Genomic DNA, 20,753 nt, shown 5'->3' with positions numbered 1-20,753 from the left:
TCTATCTGATAAGCAGGCGAAGGTCACCTGATAAATGTGACTAGGATCTGTGATGTAATCACTTTTGTCTGAACGTGGCAATGGAGAAGTTCATTCTTGTGTTCCTCTCGGTTCTTGTGTCTTGCGCGGCGACACAACGCCCGAACATTGTCTTCATAGTTGCAGATGATTTAGGTGAGCATGTTTTCTTCACAGATAAAGGACCAACGTTTTTCTGTTCGTTCTGATGAGTACGTCAGATGATCAGTTCATCACACAAGGTCAAATAATATATCTGTGCAAAAGATTAAATGCATCAGCCGATAGAACATATGGGATGATGAGAATCGTTATTCCTGACAGTATTGAATGTTCGTCTCAAGCTCCCAACACACCCAAATATGAAATGTTATCACACATGTTTGGAAAATATACGCATGTCTCCGTCAATATTAAGGCAATTCTGACCAGGAGGACTGATTCTCCACATACGTATTGGTATATAAAAACTAAAATATATAACGTTAACAATTCCATAAACAAATTATACATATATGCGAAAACAAGTTAATACGAAGGCTAACATCCAAGAATATAGAGAAGTTATACCGTCCAAACGATTCTTATTTACACTTCATTGACGCATATGTATCCAAATATTATCCCGTCACGTTAACTTACAACAAGGATGGCACGATGTTGGTTTCCGAAACCGAAACATGAAGACTCCTAACATTGACAAACTGGCTACAGAGGGGATCATCTTCGAGAGCGCCTATGTCCAGCCTTTTTGCAGCCCGTAAATATCATTTGCTTTTTTACCCAAGCTTGTACATATAACACTCGTATCCCAACATGTTCCACCTATTTATCATCAAAACATCGAATGTTGATGTATGAATATAAGATATCTCTTGTCATGATGTATTTGTAAAATCTTGGAAATTATAACTGTTATATTAGAAGGATTTTCGAGATGAGATTGATACGAATAAGTTCACTACTGACGGCTGTTTTTTTTTTTGTATTTAAAGGTCTCGCACGGCCTTCATGAGTGGAATGTTTCCATTCAGAGTGGGTATGCAGGTAAATAAAGGTTATTCTTCCCTGTCCAAACAAATGTAAGTTAGGCAAACATATTTAAATCTCTAACATTGAAGAAACAAATAAAGGTTTTGTTAAAAACCGTTAACAAATGTGATTCTGTCGCCTGACAGCGCCCCCTGATCCAAGAGTGTCATTAATGTAGTGTGTAAATTTGTCTTGTATGATGTCATAAGGTCCTAGGGCTACATATTAATTTCACATTGTAGCACAAAGTTCTAGCCAACGTTCAGGCCGCATGTGTGCCCCTCAACTACACCTTCCTGCCACAAGAGTTGAAGAAACTCGGCTATGCTACCCATATGGTCGGCAAGTACGTCCAGCATTAGGGCACAACTGATTCTGTAGAGTGTGGTAGTGCCCATATGATTATGTTGATGTACACTTAAGGGTTTGTTATACAATGTGTCTGAAGTGATCGGAATGAACTACGTATGAGAACAAGGAAGAATGGAATCTCGATATGTTACAAGCAAGGTAGATAAATGTATATGAATGCATTCTGTGTTCGCAAAGAATTGTGTTTGGTTTGTTGTTTAACACCACACTCACCAATATTCCAGCTATATGATGGCGGTCTGTAAATAATCGAGTCTGAATCAGACAATCCACTTATTAACGTTATCCAAGTTAGTGAGCCTGGCCGCCAAATTCCGTTATTCGCCTCTGACGACAAGCATAGTCGCCTTTCAAGGCAAGCGTGAGTTGTTGAAGACCTGTCCTAGCCCGGATCTTCACGGGTATGCAACGAATTGAAATAATTCAGATTTCTTTTTTGACAAATCGGTTCAAACTATCGCGGTATCCGAAGCAGTTTCGGGTTGCACTATTCCATGCAACACAACTCCCTCACGCCATTTCTTTGATGCTTTCAAGATGGCATCTGGGTTTCTGCAAATGGGAGTGTACACCGACGTACAGAGGGTTTGATACGTTCTTCGGCTACTACAGTGCACAGGAGGACTACTTCAATCATAGCAATGGCAAGTATTTAACGACCAACACAACACACATGAGTATTTTTTCAAAGTAGACCCAAAGTTCATCACATGGGATCAGAATCAAACCACATATAACTGTTCTTGACATTGATCTAAACAAACTCGACAAAAACCCTTTCCAGAATGCGACATAAACCTTTTCCGACTCAACATGCAGCACATCGAACTTGGTGGTAGTTGGTGAAGTCGGAGAATAGTCCTACCCAGGATCACTTGAAAATGACAAAAAGTAAAAAATCAATGATCAAGTGAATCCATTTTCACTGATGAGTTCAAGGTTATCGTTTCATGTGTCACTTAGTTGGATCTACAAAACTGTCTTACAGAAGTGATGGGATGTGCAACATGGGATCTTAGGCAAAACATGCGAGCTGCCTGAATAAATTCCGATTATCACAATAAACTTAAATATCGACATGGATTATCAGTAGGTGTAACAGTGTACTCGTAGATGTTCGCTAAAAACGCACGTGGATGGACATCCAAAATGTATTCCATGTTTTGAGATACATATATTGCTGGACTCTGCCGATGTTTAATAAACCTGTAGATCTGAAAGATACTTTCCCTTAATTGCCCTGGATATTTCTTTGAAGAATAAATAATTGTCGGAGTATAACTGATTGCTTGTAAATAATAAATTTTGTGAGTTTGAGTAAATTCGAAACCAGTTTATGTTTATGTATGACTTGGGTGCAACATTAAATCTAACTCATCACCTACCTACTTAGTACTGCCTCCATTAATGACATGTCAGATGCTCAAGTCTGATGAATGGACATTTATTGTGGATATAAGTGTTCGTTGATGTATTTTACAGGTGCCTATTTAGACTACCGAGATAACAAACTTCCTGCTTGGGATTACAAGGGAGAGTATTCAGCAGTGAGTAATGTTTGAGCAGCGGACATTTGTAAATATAAATAAATCAAGTAGCGGTAACTAGAATTGGCTACATTTAGCTACACGTTTCTCGTCTGAAATAATCTTAACAGGCTTTATAACTAAAGGAGGTAATACTCAATGAGGGAGTGTTACAAGACTGTTACAACTTGCACCAAAAAATGAAACATGTACTTCTACTGAAATTGTTTTCACAATGAGAAACAAATAGTCTTTCGATTTCAAAGAACGAATGGTTGTCTACTATAATCGACATTAAACTGTACAATGACGAAATGTAATTCAAAGCTGAAATAATGCCGATGCGATGTTAAATTTTAACTCATATATAATATGAAGTGAGTCAGTGAGTATGGTTTTATGCCCATTTATGCAATAATCCAGCAACATCACGTGGGGGACACCAGCAAGGGACGTCGCGCATTGTACGTATGTGGGATATCCACCCAGGCCTTCAGAGTGCCGAGCGAACACTTCAGGCACTCGGTTTTCCCACCACGCCCAAAATATGATACAAAACATTAGCAACGTAATGCTGAGCGTTTCCGGACTTTGTAGAGGAGGAGCATTGAACACACTGTATCTGATATACTCGTTTTGTCGCTTTGTTTCAGTACACTTTCGCCAGGAAAGCTGTTGACATCATCCACCAACATAACGTCTCGCAGCCTCTGTTTATGTACCTGCCCTATCAGAATGTACATGCTCCTATTGAGGTAAAGTAGTCTAAGTCTAATTCTTCTTCTTTTTTTTGAAGGAGATGTGCCTGATCCTAGATTAAACAAGATCAGAAGTTAAGAAGTGAATGTTGTGATTTTGTAGCCGAAATGAATTGTGAAAGTCTTGACAGTACAATATGTTTAGCAAATGCATTTTTGTTTTCTTGAAAATTTGCCTGAATGCATCAACTTCAAATAGTTGAAATGTTTATCGCTCGGATGAAATATTTGCAAAATCGCAAGACATTTGATACTCATGCTGATTCATATTCTTACTTGCCAATCTTTTATATTCAGGTTCCTGAAAAGTACTTCAACATGTATCCTAATGTGATAAACCATGGTCGCAGAACATACTCAGGTACTCAGTCATACTGTAATTACACATACTTTCCTCTACGCGAGCCCAGACCCACCTCCGTGTGGTGGATAATTTTTTTTGCTAACATTACAGAATTGTATGTTGATATGATCTATTTTTAGGCATGGTATCTGCCCTCGATGAAGCAATTGGAAACGTTACACAGGCACTTAAGGAGAAGGGGTTGTTTGAAAACACTCTCATTCTGTTCACAGCTGATGTAAGACAGGTTGTCTTCTTTATCAAACGAAATACTGAGAATGAAAATAATGGTTTATGAGTACATCGTCAATCATCGGTTATCATACAAATACCCAAAGGGTTGTGGTGTTATTGATTTTGAAGAATAAGCTGGTTTTAGAGATTAATTTCACTTCATTAGACTATATACTGAATCATTCAGTGTGAGCAATACCTTATCACTCCAGAATGGCGGTCCTATTGAAGGTTATGCCAGCAACTGGCCTCTGAGAGGAGGGAAGCACACAATCTGGGAGGGAGGCACGAAGGGGACATCCTTCATGTATGGCACTGGACTAAAGAAAACCAAGACAACTTATAATGGGTTCGTTAGTGCCATGAATTTAGTATTAGACATCTGTGAGAAGAATGGTATTATTTTGAAGGAGATTAATTCTCCTCTGAGCTAACGACGTTTGGTTATATAGACCAGACAGTTCACAACAACTCAAACACACATGTAATCACAGAACCATGTTATTACAGAATGATGCATGCTGTAGACTGGAAACCGACCTTGGTGTCAGCAGCTGGAGGAACTCCTGGTAATAAGGACATACTTCTTTGATAATTCCTTCCTTGTTGTTTAACGCCTCACTCAGCGATATGCCAGCTATATGATGGCGGTCTGTAAATAATCTGGACAAGACAATCCAGTGACTGACATCATGGGCACCGATCAATGCAACTGGGATCGATGACATGCATCAACCAATTTCAGGGAATTTGAACAGTCGTGAATTAGTCGTCTCCTCCGACAAGAATGAGCTGTTGCAGATCAATTCTTTATGGGGACCAAGATAGTCTCCCACAGCATGACACGTGTCACCAGCATGCACCTGTATACTTATCACACTGGCTAACACCTCTTGCAGATGTTTTGATCTCAGTATGTATTTTCGAGTGCGACTTAAAACTGGCATGTTCCAACAAAGAATATTTCAAGAGTGGATCCCTTTAGCAATAGCACCATCGCCTCGTACAACAATACATTCATGAGTAAACTGCCCGCACATGTTCACGTAATAAACAAAACATTATGTTATTTCTCCTTTGGAAATGTTCATTATATATCTTTTATCCCTACGAATAGATGAGAAAATTGGAACTTGATCAGGTGACCTTGATTGGAAAGGGCAAAACGTGTTATCTTTTTTCATTCAGACTTCATTTCGATGATGTCAGTCACATCTTTCAATATTGTAGAGACCTCAATCGACGGTATAAGCCACTGGGATTCTATCAGGAATGGCTATCCGTCGTCAAGGACTGAGTTCATATACAATCTAGACGACTTTGAACCTGCAACGGAAGGGCATGCTGGAATAAGGTATTAGGTTTCAAAACATCCATCATTTGCAGGGTATGTATCAAAACAGGGAAGGAACACTGAGAAAAGTACTTATGGACTAAGACATTGCTATCTAAGACTTCAAAAGCTGGACTTTAACCTTGGGAAATCATTATGTAGTCGTGTCTTACATACCTTTATTCTGAACAATAGAAACTATGAACAAGAAAGTGTGCAGTTGATTACAGGTGAACCTGTGTGGTATTGTCTGTTCGCAGGGTTGGTTACTGGAAGCTGATATTGGGCTACCCTGGAGGACCTGATGGCTGGCACGAGCCTATGAACAGGACAAAGGATGATATTTATGATCAAACGATATATATTAAAGGCGATAGTCCAGTGCAGCTGTTCAATATATATTGTAGGTGCAGAAAGTAATAATACCTGTCTATTTACCCAAATTATTTTTTCTAACCATAATTCAAATTTTATTCAAGTTGGTCAATATTGAAAGACATAAGAAAATTATTTATGTTAAACCCGTCAACCACATACATACATGTCAAACTTGTCATGTAATGAATATTTTGGTTTTCACCGACAGTGGATCCCACTGAGCGTAACGACTATGCAATAAAGAGGCCGGAGATTGTTGACCAACTAAGAGCCCGGATGGAATACTACCGGAAGCAGATGGTTCCCGCCCTTTTCCCTCCTCCTGATCCTGCATCTAACCCAAGAAACTTTGGCAACGCATGGAGTCCCGGATGGTGTTGAACTTTGATAAATTTGTAGCAAATAATATATATTAATATGTTGGTTGATCTTCATTTAAATAGAGTTATCTGTTACACTTTGTTGATGGAAGGTCACATGACGCAAAAAAACATGTGACAATGTATTGGTTGAAATTCATTTTGATACTACATATAAAACGACAAATAAAAAGTGTCAATTTCCAGTGTCTCTGATTCACTGTTACGATTGGTAGGTGGGATTGAACGGTACTTTAATGAGACCGAAGAAGTAGATGCTTCATGTTTTAACACTTTGCTGAAACCCACCAGCAAAGATATGGTTCTGACAGAATGTGCTAAATTGGGGCCCCTTTGGACATTTCACCACAGAAACTAATCAGCTGTGGACCATACAACACCCTTCAGATAATCATTATGATAAATGGTGTCATTATATCATTCTTGGCGGACTGCATTTGCCATGGGTGTTCAATGTAGTCCACTGGCGTAAAATACTCACAATACAAGATTAACACTAAAAAGCCTATGCATTTATTCTCCATGTACATGACCCTGAAGAACCTATTCTTACCCTGTACACTGATGCTCACTTCTACATCCCTGTGGCGATCCCTCCCTGCTGAAAGAAACAGTTTACAGATAGAACCATATGTCAAGGTTACATGCAGATGGACCATCCCTTGTATTTTATTGCTTATGCTAACTGTAAGTAAATGTTTCATTTTCCTCGCGTTTTTAATTGCAGTATGTTAGGCAGACATTAGCACCCATCCAAAACAATCCTGAAAAACTAACACAAGAAAAGTTCAAACGACTACACACTTCCCCAACAACATGACCACACTAAATAATAAATGCACAAGTCTCTGAAGTAAATTTTTCTGGCATTTTACATAAAATACAACCCCTGTAGACTAAAGGTGGGCATGAACAAACTCAACTATCGCCATTCCACTTGGTTCTGTCTAATATGTAAAGTTCTCATAAAAACAACATTTATTCTACACATGCATACTTTAAATACACTCTTCTTACAATATAAAAGACAACACATCAAGACATTTCAGGCAAAACACATATACACACACTCTTATCCCCTCACAGCCACGCACAAATATACAGTTAAAAAAGAAACGCAAAGCCAGATTAATGTAAGGTAGGAAAATACATTTATACGGGGGAACCATACAGGGTATTGAACCAAAATGTTGTTGAGAGAACATTTGGTGACAGAAGTCAACTCAGTTATCGGTACATAGGAAAAGTCCAAGGTGAAGGTCAGCTACCATCAATTACGCGTACGTACCCCGTTGGAATCGATAGCGGCCTGACATCTCCCATGGAAGAGACGAGTCTGCTAATTACAACCTGGGGAATAGTAGCCCACTCGTCCTGCAATGTAAAGGCAAACTGGTGCAATGTCTGGGGCTGTGGTTGACATCGGCGTAGCCGTCTTTCCAATTCATCCCACAGGTGCTCTATCAGGTTCAAATTCGGGGATCTGGAGGACCAGGGGAGGACAACGTTGCTGTTGTGTAGACAGGCTCTTGTGATCCCTGCTGCATGCGGTCGAGGGTTGTCCTGCTGGAATACACCGTTGCAATTGGGAGGACGTGTTGCAGGAGAATTTCGTTGATGTATCGTTGAGCCGTAAAATTGCACTTGATATGGACCAAACCTGTCCTGCCATGATAAGCGATAGCCGTCCACATCATAATACTACCCCTACCCTACCTGTCCGCTTCCTGTATGCAGTTTCCAGCGTAACTTTCTCCCCGACGTCTGTAGACCTGTGTTCTTCCATTCCCTCGGCTGAGGAGAAATCTTGATTAGTCGCTGAACCAGACATCTCTCCATCGCAGTTGAGGTCATACCCTGTGTTGAGGACACCTATGCAGTCGTTGTTGACGATGTGGTCGACTCAATATGATGCGTCGAACAAGACGTCTTGCTTTTAGACCAGCTGCTCTTAAACGGTTTCGGACTGTCTGTTTGAAGATTCTGCACAGTCCCGGTATTTAAGATGCGGTTGGGGTGGCTGTGTTCGTCCTTTCACGTACGTGGCGCAGTCGGATGTAGCGATCTGTTAATCTTGGTATGTTGTTGAGTGAGTGAGTGAGTTGGGTTTATCGCCGCTTTTAACAGTATTCCAGTTATATCGAGGCGTGTCAGCTTAAGGTGGGATGAAAGCCCGAAGTGATGCAGGGCTCAGACGTTCGATGACCACTTCGGTGAAACCATTTTAAAAATTGTCATTCACTCAAAATCTTTAGCCCCTCTATGTACCACAAACTCACTCCAGATATTCACAAAGAAATATGTTTTCTTTCAGAAAATGATGAAAAAGATCCACTTTACCACTCCCTCATAGAACACTGCCAACATTTAATACCAAAAGCCAGCCACCCTCTAGCCTCACCAAGTGCCTTATTTAAACAACTTCCTCGCCCCCCCCCCCCCCAAACACACACACACTTGGTGATATGTTTGAGCAGGAGTTGAGGTTCATAACGCAACTGAGTTGTGCCGTGTCCTGCGAATTTCTGTCGTCTTTTTCTAAATGGCTATTACCATCGTCTGAGCTGACCCCCTATCTCTACAAACTTGTGTGTCAATGGCTAAAGTGTATCACCTACATACGTTAATAGTATGCTGATACAGGACAGTGATAGGCCTAGTAATGTAACTTTCAGGATACTAAAACTAATACATAGTTTAGAAACTTGGCCTGATGCCACAACAAAATGGGTACAAAATCACCGGACATTTTGGGTAAAATTCGCTTGGTCTACAAAATCACCACATTTAAATAAAATTAAACAGTAGGCGTGCCATGATGTTGATAAAAGTTACAGTTCAAGACAGAGTCTCAATGTTTAAATATGACCAAAAAGCGATGAGATGTCGGTGAAATGGACCTAATTACACACGTGAGACTTAGCTTTAGATTTATGTGTATATTTAGACGCTTGCTTCGTGAATACTAACTTGTTTTGACTTTCCTGGGGCAATATTAAAAAAACTGAAGTGCTTCAGTCAAAACAAAGTTGTTAAAGTAATACGGTACCTGCCCTGCTTCGAGATGACGCATACTTATGCTATGGTGATGGTATCATACCTTCATACGTAACTACATGTACCGATCTTCCCGAATTGAAAAAAGGAGTATTGGCTTTCAATGATAATGTAGTAAGCATGTGTGCTCTACTTAATACTAAGTCCGTCTGTTGTGGCTAACGTTAGTCATGAAGGGTTTACATCTTCACATCCTCAAAAATGAGTTGGCTGTTCACGCAGTCATCATTCCGTCATAAATACCTCATGCACAATGATAATGTGGAGTGGCAGGCAGGTCCCTGAATTACCAATCCCCAATTAGTATCCACTCAAACATGTCAGCACATTTTCTTTATCTGTCAGGACTTTATGTCACAGTCGTCGCTGCATTGTTTCGTAATCTGACAGGAATGTATAGCACAGTCCTTGTTAACAGTATGTGGTTCAGATAGCTGTTTAAAACTGTTCCATTTCGTGAACACACGATAACGTCAACTACCAGAACATGTAGGTCAAGGTGGAAGTATAGATATGCTTTATCAGTCTAGTCTATGACATTAAAGGTATATTTATAGTCACATAGTAGCATGCGGCCTCATTTCATCTCAACAGTCTGCACCCTTTGTGATCAGCCTCCCCTACATTGATCTAGTTTTCAAGAGAAGTCATACCATTCAGAACACAATAACAGCCACAGGGAAACCGCCATCTAGACACAAACTAGAACCATCAGGTGCAGTGTACCACATTCCATGCAATTGTGGACAAGCTTACATTGGAGAAACTTCTAGGCCCCATAAAACCCGAATTAAAGAACATCAAAGCTCAGTCTCAAAGGATGACCCAAAATCGGCTCTATCAGACCATATCCGTGACAACCCAAGCCACAGCATTGTGTTGGATAAAGTGAAAGCTCCCACCACCAACCTCAAAGACTTCAAAATCAGAAAACTTCAAGAAGCTATCAACATCAAAAGACTCCAACCCTGTTTCAACCGTGACCAAGGCTATTACATACCCCCAGCGTACTATCCACTCATCAAAGACCCTAATCTACCATAATCCTGTTGTTTATATTACTGGCGTCATCCTTTTGTTTATGTTACCGACTTCGCCGATAATTGTCTTTACTACCCTTTTGTGTACATAACAGGCTTCTCCATTCCAGTAATACTACATGAGATAACTACTCTACTGTATAAACATTGCCTCCTACCTGTATATTTACTTGTTAACCATACTCTGTATACAACTTGCTTGAAAACGGTTTTAGAACCAACGCCGTCGCTCTTAATTGTAATAAAGAAGTTACACCAACTTCTAAATGCCTATTGACGATTTGTCTCTGTGTTCTAGTTCTATTTCTCCGTGTGGAAACGTGCATTACCATTATATAATTGTCATTATATAATTCTTGGCTGACTGCATAATTCAGTAGGTTCAATGTGTGAAGCCCATCATTGATGTGAACATATGTAAAATACAAGATTAATACTTGAAGGCACTTCATTCATTCTATGTTTACATGATCTTTAAAAACCCAATACTACCGTGCGTACTACTACTTACAACTACTTATCTGTGGCGATCCTTCCCTACCGAAACTAAAGGTTTACAGATAAGACCCATCAGAAAAAGAAGACGACAACTACTGATGCTTGAGTGAACGTATAATACAGCGACACGTGACTATATGAAGCCATCTCATGAAGGAAGGAACAGGAACAGGAATTTACAATAACACTACAGTGTATACGTGTATACTGTATAATACTTAATACAAACTTAGTGTCATGAGGATCACCTTTTTCCAAAAGTGTTTACATCTTCACGATCCCAAAACACAACATTGAGTTTCATGGAGCCATGTGTTTCAGATTGACGGGTCCCTGTGTGTTTCAGGTTAGATTAGAGACTCGGTACCCTACGCAAGACTTACAAGCAAAGGGTCACAAGCCTTGTGCACAATGTTAACGACCCAGAGAGGTATAATATAGAAACATTCCTTAAGGACCCAAGGACACTCCTTATGTTCTAATACTGCATACCTATTCCCTCAATAGGTCGCTGGCATATGGTTGGACTGTTGCGGCGTATGGCGATGAACAACAAACACACCAACATAGCTTGAATGCTTCCTGGAGAACCTGACCAGCTTGGCATACCATCTCGGCATTCTCAAATATGTATTGTATTTTATAAGCAAAATGTATGTATCGATATTCTACCCTTGCCAAAGGCTGCAAATGTCTACAATAAGCATGTGAACATGATGTTTAATCTGACTGGTATTTATATCACGGTTGTTGTTGCATAGTTTTGTTATCTGCCAGGAATGTATAGCCCAGTCATTATGATCATTCCATGGATCATGGTGATCTTAAAACCTGTTTCATACAGATTCTTGGACTAAAATATGCGATCGCGACGTTCCATCAATCTCACAAAGTATGCTAAAACGTTCCTACTTATTAATTAAGCATGGTCAAACGTAATTGTGACACATACCAGAGCATATATGTCAAGTGAAAATATGAGCATATCTGTCAAGTGGAGATATGCTTTATCAGTCTAGTCCATGACATTGAAATATCTATACATAGGCAGATACCATCATACGGTCTCATTTTTGCTCAATGAACTACATGATGGACGTTCGACAGCTCCTTGCTCTGTTCTTATGTTTATTTTATTTTTCATTGGCATCAGCACAGCGTCCGAACATCGTGTTCATTGTGGCTGATGACTTAGGTGAGTGTAGATAGTAAAGGCAATCAGAAAGTGATTTAAGTGAGCTACCTACTGAAACAGTATGCCACTCTAAATGCATCTCATTTCAAAGTAGATATATTTATACTATAAAACCAAGTATTCATAGGAGACTGTGTGTTTGTACAGGCTGGAATGATGTTGGTTTCCGGAATTCCGACATGAAGACCCCAAACATCGACAAATTGGCCACAGAAGGAATCATCTTCGAAAATGCATATGTCCAGCCTCTGTGCAGCCCGTAAATTGGTTATATTGTTCCATTCTCATTTTAATGAGGCATAAGAAAAGACATTGATTGTAACTTCAGTTGCAATTCAACAAAATATAAATTATCAAATAAGTTACAGTAGACATTCATTCCATGCACATGGAGACGAACATGTTTTCAAGTTTTAAAAAACAAATACCAATAGATAAAACAATATTGAACAGGTTTTAGGTGGAGCTGTAGTGTCGAAATGCCTTTGTAATTGCATTACAATATTACACAAATATCAGTACACTCATTGTTTCAGATCCCGTACCGCCTTTATGAGTGGAATGTTTCCATTCCATGTAGGCATGCAGGTAATTATGTCGATCAATTCATAAATATTAGGACGTACAAAAACGCATTGAGCAATATATTCCTAACAATCTATTTAGGGATATTCTCCCGCTTCTTGAAGGAGAAACCCTTCACAATGTTCAATTGACCATGTTTTCGAATAAACACACAAGATGTATTGTCAGAGTTATCATGACCATTTAAATGATTCACCTGTGAAGGTCTGGGTTAGAATAAGCCTTCAGAAACACATTCTTGCCGTAAGAGGCGACTTTGTTTGTCGTAAGAGGCGATTAATGGGATCGGATTGTCAGGCTAGCTTAAATGTTTGTTAAAGCCATAAGTGCATATGACTTGTTTACATCTACTTCTGATCTTTAATCATTCACGTTCCTGATGAAACTGATCTCATGTAATGTCCCATGTGAGCATGCAGGAATTTCTCACAAAGACAAATTCATATTTAGCATAAGACAGTGTTCCATGCCCAAGCAGTGTGTGTGCCCCTCAACTATACCTTCCTGCCTGAGAAACTGAAGAAACTCGGCTATGCTACGCACATGATAGGAAAGTAGGTATTACTTTACAATGAAAATACAAACAGCTATTGACATTTAACTGGACCAAATGAAAACATAGTTTATTACATACTATGTGTACGGTCAGTTGTCAGTTCACAAGTCAGTATTGGGTCAGTATTGGGTCAGTATCAGGTAGGACCACCATCAGCAGTGACAAAATACTGAGAACGGCGCCTACCTGACAACATAAGATGTTTGAGGAAGATTTATGTGAAGTCATTTCAGTTCTGGACCATCACTTGTCACAGCTGAACCAATGTTGATAGGTTTGGAAACAGGCGTAAATGACGTTTCTTTACATACCACACATGCTCAATGGGCGATAGCTCTCGTGTGCAGACGAAATTAAGGGCGTGAATTGTCATGATGTAAAATGATGTGACGGCCATGGGTCTGAAGGATGATCATTAGAGGGGTCCAGTGGTGTGCAGTGATGCTTTCCCATCCCATTATACTCCCGCCACCGAAATGCACTACGTTGAACACGCCATTCGGCGTCGATAAACACGCTGACGATCATCACTGCTGTCAAAATGTAACCTGGACTAATCCTTAAAGAGGACCTCTAGTCCTGTAACTTGAATCTTAGATGTTGTCTTGACCATGACAGGCGTACAGTCCAGTGACGTTGCATCAAACGTAAACGTCGTTTGAGGTCATGGTCAGATGTTATGCTCTCATCGTCGATTCCTCACAGTACTTGCACGGAGGTAAGCCAGGGATGATGTGGGCTGATAAAGTTGACCTTGATGACCTTCCCAACGTGAGATTACTCGTAGATGTCGTGATGGTGGTCGGTCCCTGGTGTTCCAAGACTGAATGATAAGCGTTACGATGAACACAAAAATGTTCAGCAACAACGTTTAGTGCAATTACAGTTTCAAACATTCCAATCGCATGCAACCGCGCATTTTAGGAAAGGTGTGGCATAACCTTTATAGGGTTTGGCTGTGTACTGTGAATGTGAGACGAAATTCTTACTCGAGGGATTAGTACATGCAATGTCCCGAGATGCAAGTGATTTTATCAGGGTCATCATGGGGTTATTTTGACAAAGTGTTTGTACATATGATAACCATGCATGATTCTAAGGAAAAAACACCTTCGAAGCTGTATTTTAATGTGAATTTTATGGTGCACAGGAATTGTGTTGTGTATGTAAGTGGCAGTATGTATCTGTACACTTATCATATGCACTACAATTTCAGATGGCACCTGGGTTATTGCAAGTGGGAGTGCACACCGACGTACCGAGGCTTCGATACTTTCTTTGGTTATTATAATGGAGCTGAAGACTACTTCAATCACACTGTTGGTGCGTATTATTCTGGTTGTAAGGTTTCTAGAAAGCTTCTCTTAAAGGTCGCTTCGTGAATTTACGTTTTTTATATACATTCTTTGCAGATGTATTTTGATCTATTTTCTTTAATATTCCAACAGGAGGGTACTTAGACTACAGGGACAATCAGCGACCGGCAAGAAACTATTCTGGAGAATATTCTGCTGTATGTATGCAAGGGCAATTTGCCGTTAAGGGTAGCTGACAATCTTTATATCAATCACGATTATATTTTTAAAATACTTACGTTTTGTAACAAATCTAAAGTCTTTTATTGGTTTGATCATTGTGTACATTCCTATTGTCCTTTCAGTTCACATTCGCCCAGAGAGCCGTTGACATCATCCATCGACATAATGTATCACAGCCTCTATTTATGTATCTCCCTTATCAGAATGTACATGCTCCTATGGAGGTAATTGAATCACAGTATTGAAAACGAGTATACGTTTAGATTCTCCGCCTACAGTTGAGTCTGTCCAATTTTAACATTAACGTCAGTTTTATTATTTCCGAAAGACGTTGCTATTAAGAGTGTCATATACATAGTCACGAATGGATCAATTCATTACCATTTCGGCGGCAGGGCGGCCCAGTCTTATTTTTCTTGGTCTTGTCAGCACTTTGCCAGTGCTCGTGGGTTTCACCAAAAAGACTACTTCACTTTGGGCTTTCCTCCCATATGATACTGACACACCGTGATATAAATGGAATACTGTTGAAAGTGGCAAATTATGATTATGCTAATATGATAATAGTTGTGTCACTATGCTCTAGATGCTCTATTTATTCACAATGCAATGAATGTGTTCAGTTTGTCAATGTATGTACCTCAACAATGGACGCCACAGGTGCCTAAGAAGTACGAGGACATGTATCTGAACGTGATTAACAAAGGGCGAAGAAAGTTCAGCGGTATGCACATTAATGTCCGTATTTCCTATATATTCATTCATGCAATTGTCTCACTCATATTCTCAAACCTCATGTTGTGTTTCTCAGAAAGAAAATTATTATAGTGCCAAGTAATATTGAATTATTGTGGAGCTGAGTTACATAAGGGGAATGCCATATCTGAAATATTTTTCAAAGCACTGACCCACTACTTTCATTACTTGCAGGAATGGTGTCTGCCCTGGATGAGGCGGTTGGAAATATTACTCGGGCCCTGACGGATCGGGGTTTGTTTGGAAATACTCTGATTCTATTTACCACAGACGTAAGTACTTGCAGTTGCAGTATCGGAGCACCTTTAGAATAAAGTGCCACAACCTCTCGTGAGGACGATCGCTGCCGTAGATCACATGTCGCAAAGACAAGCAAACAGTTTTTGTGAGAATCCGTCGGACGTGAACCCGCGACCTTCGGATTGTTAGCCCGACAGCTAACCGACCGAGCTACGTCCACACTGTGAAAATAAGTGCAAATTTACCTAGTCATGCCTATGACGTTACGGAACTGAACGAAAAGGGTCGAATAGGTGACGGACACTTACGAAGGTTACGGGTAGGCACGGTGTCTCGCGATCGTGACTTTAGTCTACGGACATTTACGAATGATCTCGATGTCATTCGGCACACTCGTCCCATTCCGTAATCTACAGGTCCGTGGTCAGGAATGAGCCAATATAGCGCGAATTAAAAACGGCTCGGGGCGTTAGACGTCAGACATCGAACTCGGGAGTACGCATGAATGACATAATAATTCGTCGGTCGGATTTTGTGACAGAAAAGTGGGGTAGGGAACACTGTTAGAATGATGTGGATAATAGTAAGGAACGAGGGAGGCATGAGCATGGCTGGTGACGACGCAACGGTGATTTCGCTTTTGAATCAGTACTTAAAAAATATAGCCGGTGAAAGTGGCTTGTGTGAATGTTCAAGGACAGTTTCCAGTAGCCAAAATATTCGACACAAAACCATTTCATCCTTTATACTCAACGGTTTTGCGTGAAGAATATTAGGAGCCGCTATAGAATCTATAACATCCACTAAACGGGTACCTAACCCTCATGATCGTCAAGGGGATCCAGGGCTAAGGATAGAGTTCGAGTAATCTAATAGCCAAAAAACGGGTACCTAAACCTAATGATCGTAGGGGTGATTGATCGTAGAGGGGATCCAAGGGCTAAGGATAGAGTTTGGGATAACCTACCCTAACACTGGCGACATTTGGTTGTGTTCAGCGCCAAAATAATATCCCTAATAAACTGCATTCTTTTGCATAATAATGAAAATAAATGAACCGAAAAAATAATATATGTACATTAACCATTTTAGCCACTTGAATCAGGAGAAAAACGTAAACTAGCGCTTGCTCTAAAATGCGCCGCCGCAGGCTATATTTTGTAAACAAATATTCAAAACTCTCAACACCGCTGGGCGTATTCAATGACATTGCGGGTAGAGATGATAGATCACCTGGGGGGAGCTTATGCACACGCGATGACCCCTGACGTCACAGGGCATTGTTTCGCCGGTGTGACTGGCAACAAAATACTACAAATTACGTAATACGGTATTGTGACGTGTTTGAAAGGTTTGTGGTACTGTATTTTAAAGGTTGGCCGCAGTATCAACATCATTATTTTACAGAATGATTCACGTATCCTGTACTTGGTGGATGTTTTTTTGTAATCAGACTATAGTTCTCGCAATCTTTAACAATAAATATGGCTTGCTTAACACCAATGACAGTTTGACTTTATGACACTTTACAATACACGGCAGCAAAATAAGATCTTTTCTTTCTTGTTAAATATTATCAAATGATGTATGAAAGAAACGGCATTGTGCAAAGCTAAAAAATGAAACACACACAGCCACCAAGGCAGTTCCATGTTATACAATAGGAACATAACACCTTTCCCGCTGAAAATTTGTGAGTGAAAAATACATTGAACTTTCCCATTATTTCAGTTTATGAAAGATTAAATATATGTTATTGGTTCAGCTGGATACTCATGTTTCATAACACTGATAATCATGTCATTCTCCCTTTTAATAAACCGTTGATTTTACAGAATGGGGGCTATATAGAAAAGTATGGCAACAACTGGCCTTTGAGAGGGGGAAAGTACACGATCTGGGAGGGGGGAACGAGGGGGACATCCTTCATGTATGGTGCTGGCCTCAAGAAGACAAGAACGACATACGATGGGTAACACCAGTGGATACAATCAAACCACATTCAGTGATTCTATTTTAGAAAAGTTTATCAATGATGATCCAAAGAAAAAATAAATGATCCTTGTTAGAATTTCGACAGACATTTAGAAAGTTAATATAGGACTATGGACACTTCCTGATTGAAACTCGAATTCAGGAAAACATAGCATATGAAAATTATCAGTGTTCATGCTTCCATAACCATGTTCACATCGCCACATATGTGTAATATCACTATATCAATGTTATGACTGGTAGTGTATTCATAATGCACCATTGATGACATTCTTGTTATACCACTCATTGATTATTTAGTACATAAACTAAAACTATTTGAAATGTTGTAGTCAATTTTTGATGGATTAAAACATGCGGTTTATTGTAAATGTGAATCGCTTCTACCTCAAAACAGGATGATCCACGCCGTCGACTGGAAACCGACTTTAGTGTCTGCTGCTGGGGGAACTCCAGGTAAGGAGATTCTCTTTCATGTTTCCAAATATTTTGTCGCAATTGCAATCACGAAAGATTACTTTCTAACTTCAAAGAATCAGTGAGGCAATTTTGAATGTGTCGTTCGTTCGATAAACTATTGCTAAAATCATCGGCAAGGTACTACGAAATGTTTTTACCATCTTACATTGTATATGGGTAATAGAAACTTTCATTGATGGAATGAGTCACTGGGATTCTATTCGAAACGGGCTCCCTTCATCAAGGACAGAGTTCATCTACAACATTGATGACTTTCCAGTTCCAGTCGAAGGCCATGCTGGGATAAGGTGTGTTACCAGTATCATTTGTCATTGCGATTTGATTTTGTGCTATGCTAAATCTAGGACCTGTAATTAAAGCAATCAAGTAAGGAGTTTATGTAACTGTGTCTCCTTTTTGTGTCTCAGACTAGGAGATTACAAGCTGATCCTCGGGTTCCCAGGAGGTCCGGATGGCTGGCACAAACCCATGAACGGAACCAAAGATGACAAATATGAAGAGACAGTTTACAACACAGGAGATGAACCAGTCCATCTCTTCAACATTCGCGGTACGCACTTATTTGGTTGGTTGGATGGTTGGTTGGTTGGTTGGTTGGTTGTTTGTTTAACGCCGCACTCAGCAATATTTAAGCTATATGACGGCGGTCTGTAAATAATCGAGTCTGGACAAGACAATCCAGTGATTAATGTCATGAGCATCGACCCACGCAATTGGGATCGATGACATGCATCAACCAAGTCAGCGAGCCTGACCACCTGATCCCGTTAGTCGCCTTTTACGACAAGCATAGTCACCTTTTACGGCAAGCATGGGTTGCTGAAGACCTATTCTACCCCGGAATCTTCACGGGTCCGCACTTATTTGACATATAAAGTCAATGGTCATGTCATCCCTAGATGTCCTACATGCTGATGACACAGTCCCTGTCAGCACATGCATGTACTGCTACCGTGACCAACGTACCGTATATTTGTTTCGACTTGTGGTTATGACTGGTCTATTATTGGATACATTCAAACTGACGGGTTTCCAAGGCCTAGTTCCCTTCAGGTTTTCATTATCACATAATAACTGAACTTGACCATCGTTAAACGATTGCAGCGCCAGCAACACCCACACTCTGCAGACGTTAATGGTGGATAAAAACCAAAGAATACAAGCAGTTAAAAATCTAATGCAAAACCACGTTGAATGCATATTGCATATAAAGCTCTTAACCCCATGTTAACAAATATTCCGATTCATATCCAGAGGATCCTACCGAGCACAACGACCTTGCACAGCAGATGCCGGACATAGTGGCGAAGTTGCGTGCCCGGTTTGAGGAATACAAGAAGACGGTGGTGCCAGCCAATTACCCCAGACCGGATCCTGCATCTGATCCTAGAAAATATGGATACGCTTGGACCCCCGGATGGTGCTGATCAGATGTACTTGTATCACTATATTAGTATAATAGTGTAATATGTATTTCGTACGTGCATAAACGAAAACTTGTCAACAATCAATATCTGTGTTATTTGTTGACGAAGTTCTTATGAAAGCATAGTGATGGTTAGCGTGTTCTTTATCAATGACAAGGTTTACGCTTTTCCTGGAGCCTCCAGTTATTTTCAAGCTAATATCATGTCGGCCAAGACGTTAAACCAACGTTCAGTGATGATTATCAGTCATTGGTATAAATTCTATTAATGTGGACATTTGGACAATATGATGCATCTTATATGTTTTCACCTAAAGAGTTTGCACATATTCATGTATAACGATGACGGAGGATTGTTCATGTTATAACATGTGTTCACGTGTTTTGTTTTGTCAACAATTGACTTGAATTTGCGTTTGTTTGTGACCTGTGGGGCGGGATACATTCACGTTTTCGAGAACACCTGGTATCGTCACTTTTTGACAGTGTTACCTCCACGTATACTCGTGACGTGGTTTGAATCGTACTCTCTGATGACTATGGTCAGGGTATGGAGCTTGACAGCAGATACTTCCAAATAGTCCTTCACTGTTAGAACCCACTTCAATCTTTAGAAAATATAGATATGCATTAGAAACCAGCTTGTTCACATGTGACACTCTAATTCCAATCATAAATATGGTTCAGGCAGAGGAAGTGTTCATATAAACTAGTCATACTGACATGAAACAATTCAAAGTTATTAGTTATTTCTAAGGGGGTTTCACAGGTCCCTGATATTTCTAGTTCAGGTGTTCTGAGAAGTACAGCACCAATCAAGACAGTGAGTTTGAGAGTGAATGGGTAGAGTCATCTTCCGCACATTAAAGAAATCTTCAAGTTTCATGTTTTTTTCATGTTTCCACCGTGCACTGGTAGGGGGTAGGCTGGTTCGGGTGCCACTTGTAAATTGTGTTTTCACAATAATTCACCATATACCTTGTCCAAGTTCCTTTGTCAAGTGGTATACATCT

General features: G+C 40.0%; 2 protein-coding genes across 2 annotated transcripts; both read left to right on the top strand.

Moving 5' to 3' along the window:
• Nucleotides 1-42: 42 nt before the first annotated feature.
• Nucleotides 43-6,559, top strand: LOC124151555 (arylsulfatase B-like). The gene is made up of 14 exons (XM_046524071.2): nucleotides 43-174; nucleotides 667-778; nucleotides 1,014-1,065; nucleotides 1,293-1,396; nucleotides 1,960-2,066; nucleotides 2,905-2,969; nucleotides 3,602-3,703; nucleotides 4,004-4,067; nucleotides 4,190-4,287; nucleotides 4,496-4,632; nucleotides 4,794-4,852; nucleotides 5,514-5,637; nucleotides 5,877-6,019; nucleotides 6,203-6,559. The coding sequence occupies exons 1-14, from the start codon at nucleotides 81-83 to the stop codon at nucleotides 6,373-6,375; spliced, it is 1,434 nt and encodes a 477-aa protein (XP_046380027.1). The 5' UTR covers nucleotides 43-80; the 3' UTR covers nucleotides 6,376-6,559.
• Nucleotides 6,560-12,066: 5,507 nt separating this feature from the next.
• LOC124151544 (arylsulfatase B-like) lies at nucleotides 12,067-20,753 on the top strand. The gene is made up of 14 exons (XM_048394478.1): nucleotides 12,067-12,164; nucleotides 12,312-12,423; nucleotides 12,701-12,752; nucleotides 13,200-13,303; nucleotides 14,522-14,628; nucleotides 14,754-14,818; nucleotides 14,966-15,067; nucleotides 15,504-15,567; nucleotides 15,774-15,871; nucleotides 17,675-17,811; nucleotides 18,232-18,290; nucleotides 18,478-18,601; nucleotides 18,722-18,864; nucleotides 19,569-20,753. Exons 2-14 carry the CDS (start codon nucleotides 12,344-12,346, stop codon nucleotides 19,739-19,741), a joined length of 1,308 nt encoding a protein of 435 aa, XP_048250435.1. The 5' UTR covers nucleotides 12,067-12,164; nucleotides 12,312-12,343; the 3' UTR covers nucleotides 19,742-20,753.

The sequence above is a fragment of the Haliotis rufescens genome, unplaced genomic scaffold (assembly GCF_023055435.1).
Source record: "Haliotis rufescens isolate VD_foot unplaced genomic scaffold, xgHalRufe1.0.p SCAF_13, whole genome shotgun sequence".
Taxonomy (NCBI): Eukaryota; Metazoa; Mollusca; class Gastropoda; order Lepetellida; family Haliotidae; genus Haliotis; species Haliotis rufescens.
The sequence above is the reverse complement of the archived record's forward strand: the minus strand, read 5'-3'. Positions and strand labels throughout refer to the sequence as shown.